We start from the raw sequence: 6,353 nt of genomic DNA, 5'->3' as shown, positions 1-6,353 counted from the left end.
TTAAATGCATTTTCATACAAAGATATTTATAATGGGATCCAAGTAAAAAAAATATGGACATATAAAACAATAAAAGGAAGAGAAGTAGATAAAGTATCACTATCGAGTCCTCGTATTGAATTAGTAATCTAGTATAGTATAACACACTTAATCCATTTCTTTATAACTAGTAACATAGAGTAAGAAGTAACTCACATATAGAGAAAACCTACATATAGGCCCTAGGAAGTCTTTTTTTTTCTTTTTAATGAAACCTTCCTACTGCACAACACAAATAGATGTTAGACTAATTTGCCTTGGAATTACTTTCCATCCTCACCAAGCAAAGAATTACTCATATAGATAGCTAGCCATTGCCCACTAGGTAGTTTGGTACTTCGGAGATGCTGCCACAAATCCTATAGTATGGCAGTTAAATCCTTGTGGGAACTAAGTTCGTTCTAGCACATATGACCTCTGATGTAAGGACTTCCTCATGCATCCTGATATTCTTCTTAGCCAACCACGCTTAACAACATAGTTCCGCAACATCCAGTGGAGCTATTATATATCAAACACCTTCCTAGGGTACAACTGATGTAGGACTATTCTCTCTGGGATGTGATGAAAACCCACAAAAGAAAGCTCAAGCTCACTTTGATATTAAATGAGTTAAGTGTGTACATATTATTATCCCTCAAGACATTCTGGAAACTACTGAAATGGCTCAGAATCATTTCAAGCTATGATTGGACATTCCTGGGATCTAACACGGTTACACCCCTATACATATCTAACATCCCAATACATACATAAAACACTGGTCAAAGAAAGAAAGGCATATGAAACCAGCTGGAGAAGGCCTTCCCATCCATTTATTTATTTATTGTATGATTCATCCTCGCTCGTATCAATTTTTGTCAAGAGTAGAAAGTGGATGCCCCTTTCTACACATTATCATCCATTTTAGAATTGCAATGAGTTTCATTTACATATACAATTTGAAACTTCGTAATTTAATTTCCCATGTCTGAAAGAGTAATAAAAGAGAGATACTTTTGCAATACACAAACACTAATAATGCAGGGTTAAATGGTGGGACTGCCTTTCCACAATGAAGACTAAATGATTTGTTCTTTCATAGAATATATATTGGAACAATCGAAATAAATCCAACAATATACTGGGTTACCATCAGATGTGCATGAATACATTTGCAAAAAATTAAAAGCCATGTACCTGACAGTACCCAACAGAGGGATTGTGACGTGCATATGCCGTGAGAAGACGCCTTAGAGCGTTTCTCCCATCTTCATCTAGAGCAGGATGCCCTGGAAACGTTCTAGGCAAATCCTGTAAAACTAATATATAGGTCATACTGATCATTGTCTCATGATCCAAAAGTATAACAAAACTTTTGCTCTAAGACACTAGTGTCTAATAACCTTCTCTATCTGCACTTTCCATTTCTCAGCTTTCTTTGGAACGCTTCCAGTGCCATTTGAAAGGGAGCCATTAAGCTCATTGCCACCAGCATCATCTTTTGTATTTAAGAGACTGTGATAGTAACCATCCACCCTGCGTGTTTTCACACCGACAAAGGCTTGCCATAACTGTTGTCATGGTGGAACTGATTAGACCTTAAGGCACCATCAGCGCATAAATTAAAAAACATGTTCAATTATAGAAATGTGGTTCACCTCTCCCCTAAGAGCCTTTGGAACTCCCCCCTGAACCAGGCATTCCAGCTCTTCCTTCCATGGGAATTGCTCCTGAGTTGTACTCACTGCCAAATCATCACTAACACCTTCATCTGTGGCCCCCTCTTGGGTTGTATCCGATCTTTCCATATCATAAAACTCTTCATCGGAGTCTTCCTCCCTAGGTGATGACCCTTCTTCAATGGAAGAAAGGTTTCTCTTACTTCTACTTCTCCCAACATTAGGTTCCCTGCTGGCTGAAGTTTTCTTCTTTTTCACGCGGAAACTCATCATATGCTCGATAACACTAAGAGAAGGCCTAATCTCAGCCCATAATTCGACTTTATCCTCACTTTTCTCTTTCCCGTGAGACTCCACTGTCTCCTTTTGTGTAGAATCGACAGCATTGTCTGAGCTAATTTCTTCTGAAGCATCGCATTCACTATTTCCCCCTTCAGCAGAATCCTCCTTTTGACTGCTCGAAGATTCCTCTGGGGATTCAATATCAGTATCTTTTTCCACTGAATCGTTTGAAGGCAACTCGGGAGATCCAGCTCCACAACACCTTTCCAAGAAATCTTTCCATTTCTCTGATCTCTCTTCCTCCTCCACCTGCAATAAAAAAACAGCTGCCCAAATGTAAGCAAGATCACAACTTTACACTAATCCTTTCAAAAATGAAGGAAACGCGAGCATTTGCCTTGTAGATTTTAGCATATTCTCGATATCTCTGTATGTGTTGTGACCGCACTGCAAAGCCATAGGCATCCCTGTCCAAATCTCTTACCATCGATTACATGAAAATAACAAAGATATTATCAAAACGCACTAACACTGTACCTGGATTCAACTTCCATAGGGAGAACAAATCAATCAAAACACCATAGCACGACTCCTATTAGATCATCCATAGACACTAGCTCCATGGAGTTAAAACCCTAGATTCCGATACCGAATCCATGGGTAAGACTACCACACTAAACCCTAGCTACTCTAAATTTTCAAACTTTTAGCATAAAGGAACAAAGATATAGACTAGAGATGCGAAATTAGAACTGCATCGGCCAAAATTAACAGAAAATTTGGGGAAATTAGATAAGGAAACCTAGAGATCGCGATGATCTCGGAGTGAAGAAGAAAGAGCGATCGGATCGAGAGCACGTGGAGAAATCAGGAGATGAGACGATGAGTTACCGCTTGTGCTCGAGAGTGGAGAGAGGCTGGCTCTTCTCCTTCATCTCCGCCTTCGGTTCCGCTCTTTCTCTGTTGCCGAGTCCAAAAATGGCGATCGATCGAGATCGCGCCTGCGATTTTTTTTTTTTTTTTTTCAACACGCGGAACGTTGAGATCTGATAGTTTTCAGTGATCAGTTTGAAGCGCAACTGCTTAGTTTTGAATGAAGCAGGTAAGAGACGGAGTATTTATACAGTATTTTGTAAGATAAGGACAGAGATTTGTTGTAGCGGATTACGCCCAATTAAATCTTTCGGCATCTATTCCTTTATACAAAATCAGAAAAGACATATTCATGCTACAGTAATTTCAACGGTAAAATAATTATCGTAGCAATCTCAAAAAATACGATATGCTGTAGCAATCCTGGGAGCTTATGATTGTTTTTTGAACAGTGACTCTATTAGTGTAGCACGCGCAAGCACCGTAGCACTTTTCAAAATGCGAGATACGATAGCAATTCAAAAACTTACTGTAACATTTAAGAAACATAATTACTGTAGCATAAAAAAATTTATCATCGTGTTTTGCACGGACCGCAAACTAGTAGTTAAAGAATACTCCCAACTCACAGGCTCAGATGGTCTAGAAATTTAAATTTATGTGGGTACTCTCAAAGAGAGTTAACTCTGATAGCATAGATTGATGACTATTTATTTTTTAAGTTTATTATAGGGATAGATTTAATATTGCAAAGCAAAACAATGATCTGTTCATGTTACTAATACTCCTCATCCAACTAATTAAATAACCAAAGTATAACGTGTTACATACCAAAACATCTATTCACATCAACAGTGCACACACCAAAGGAATGCTATGCAAGGTGGCACATTGATGATAAAACATGAAATTCATGTTTGTTTATTTTTTTTGTTCTTTTTGGGGTAGGCTATGGGGCTAAAAATGAGTCAAGAATTAAAGGATCTGTCTAAAGTGTGTCCTTAAAAATCTGATTGTTTATTGTTTTCTTTTCTTTTCTTTCTTGAATATTTAGTCTTGGTTCTTCGATATTAGTTAGTCCCCCCAAATCTTTGATATTTGACATTAGTCCCTGAAACCATTGAATTTTGAAATTAGTCCCCCAGATCTCGCGGTTTTTTTTGAAACTAGTTTTTATGCACGTGCATTACACGTGATTAAATATTATAATTATTTGTTTTTTGTTTATTTCCTTACTAAAAGTTGTTTTTTGATTTCGATTTAATAGTTTTTGCTCGCTTATGTCTCTAAAGTTTAATATTGTGATTATTTATCTTCTTTAATGTTTGTTTGAATATGCTACACCCAATTTTAAGTTTCATGTTGACAATTGAATTGACATTAAACCAATTTGATATTCATGTTATTTGGATTGACATGAAATGAATCTTTACCTAAGGAAGTATAGTGTTGCAAAAGTAAAAAATACTTGAAAAAATAGCATTATAACAGCAATAGGAATAATTAAAGTCAATAAGCTTAGACAATTGATTAGAAGTGGATAAAATAGCACAAAAGAAAATATGGATTTTATTCCTAGTATTTAATAGACTTCATTAAAAACCATAAACTAAATATTAATGCTAACTCTAGTATAATTTAATATTATAAAAGAGTCCACAAAATAAGCATATAAAAATATTTAAAAACTCGTGAATATCTCTTTCAAATATTCCTAATTTTACTCAAAAAATTAGGCTCTTCTATAAAACATTAAGAAAATGTTGTCTTTTATTCTTTCTGTTTCGTTCTTTATTGAATCAAGATCAAGCCTTCTTCATTTTTATCTCTTTCTAAGGTAATTCTGGAGTGGTGTCTTCATCATCTACGTTGATTGTAACATCATGCTGGATCTGGACTTCTCGTGCTATTGTCTTTCCTTGGACTCATTCATTTTTTATCTTTCCATCTAACTTTATAAGTAATTTGAATGAGAAAAAATGTTAAATTTATATATATAACAATTTTTCTGTGTTTCTAATTCATTACTTAAGTTAGGATCATCTTTAATTATCTCTCTTGATCGTGTGTTTGTTGGCTTTGTTACATATATATAGTGAAGTCATCTTAATAGTCTTTACTTTTTTCTGAATGAAAGCAAGTTCCAAACATCTTATGGTTGAATTTATCTCTCATGTTATGTTAGCCTGTATCTACAAGTTTATCCTTGCATTCTCGCTTTTTTGGTAGCCTCCATCATGTGTAAACTATTTTTTAATCGTGTTGCATTATAATATATAAAAACACCGTTGATCTTTATTGGTTATTTGAACCATACTAAAATAATTACTTGATATATTCTCATAAAAGTAATTAAAATAATGGTTAAAAATTAAGACCTAATTAAAAACCAAACCTTTAATTTTACTAAACATGAATTCAACCCATTGTTAAGTAGATAATTTGGGCGGTTTGGTCCCAGCCCGAAACACGTTAGGCTGGGCTTCCAAGTAAGATTTGGGCATCTCCGAAACCCAAAATCAAAGAGCCAAGACTGGCCTGGAAAAAGACCAGGCCCTAGAGGTCGAGCTTCCAGTCTAGGTTTGGGCAAATCCCAATAAAGTCTTGCTAAATAAACCTGGGCCGTGACCATGTCTAACTTAAAGTAGTATAAGATAGAATTTAATAAGCATACATTGTATTGTATTTGTAATTTTTAAATAGGTCTGGAAAACATATACCATAAATCCCCTTAAAATCCTTTATCTTTGCCCGTGTTTTTTGACAACCCAAAAATTTTACATGATGGACAGTGTTCAACTACTCACATCCGCGTAAACAAACAAAGAATAAGGTCTACAAATTTTTGATCTAATAGGATTTTGTTGTGGGGCTCACTTTTAGGCAAAATCCATTAGAATCCTTGTGGAATCAAAGTAACCAAGTAACCCCTTAGGAAAGAAACTATTTTACTTATTGAAAAAATCTATAATCAAAACTAATGTGATTACAGTTTGTAGTTGTTTTAAGGGTAAATTTACAAAAAAAACATAAGTTTGGGCATTTCTCTGATAACCCTCATCATCTTTAAAATTTCACAAAATCCTCATTTAGTTTTGAGTTTCTCAGTAAACCCACTTTAAGTTTCAACGTTTAAAAAAAAAACCCTAAAAGTATGAGCCATAATTTTTGGTAAAACTGTGAACCAAATGTTTTACTCAAAGATTTTACTCAAAGATTTTACTCAAATATTTTACTCCTGAAAAAATAATCCTCATCTATCAAATACCTAACTATAGAACCAAATATTTTACTCAAAGAGAAAGGCTATTGTGAATATGTTAAAAAACTTTTGGTAAAACTGTGATTAACATAAATACGTAGGGTTTTTTTTACAAAATTTAGCTAGTGAGAGTCAATGGATGCCTTTTAGTTTTGAGGTTGTTTTGTTAAAAAATTTAAAAGATTCAAACATTATTATTTTTCTGTTTCAATGAGAATTAAAGTTAATCTCACAGA

The 6,353-nt window shown here is 34.7% G+C and overlaps 1 protein-coding gene across 5 annotated transcripts in view; it reads right to left on the bottom strand.

Moving 5' to 3' along the window:
* LOC109848049 (TBC1 domain family member 8B-like) overlaps positions 1-3,068 on the bottom strand; it is a 15,074-nt gene extending 12,006 nt beyond the window's left edge. For 3 of the 5 annotated variants that reach the window (XR_002248680.1, XM_020417326.1, XM_020417327.1), the window contains exons 1-5: positions 2,874-3,068; positions 2,380-2,461; positions 1,680-2,291; positions 1,425-1,592; positions 1,219-1,332 (exon numbers count right to left, since the gene is read on the bottom strand). Coding sequence is in view for 4 of the 5 variants with exons in the window: in XM_020417326.1 (XP_020272915.1) it covers positions 1,219-1,332; positions 1,425-1,592; positions 1,680-2,291; positions 2,380-2,461; positions 2,874-2,917 (1,020 nt within the window). In the remaining variant the exon portion in view is untranslated. The other 2 variants (XM_020417330.1, XM_020417329.1) reach the window with 2 other exon arrangements.

The sequence above is a fragment of the Asparagus officinalis genome, chromosome 7, assembly GCF_001876935.1.
Source record: "Asparagus officinalis chromosome 7, Aspof.V1, whole genome shotgun sequence".
In the NCBI taxonomy this organism is placed as follows: domain Eukaryota; kingdom Viridiplantae; phylum Streptophyta; class Magnoliopsida; order Asparagales; family Asparagaceae; genus Asparagus; species Asparagus officinalis.
Note: the sequence above shows the minus strand (reverse complement) of the source record. Positions and strands in the feature narration are given on the sequence as shown.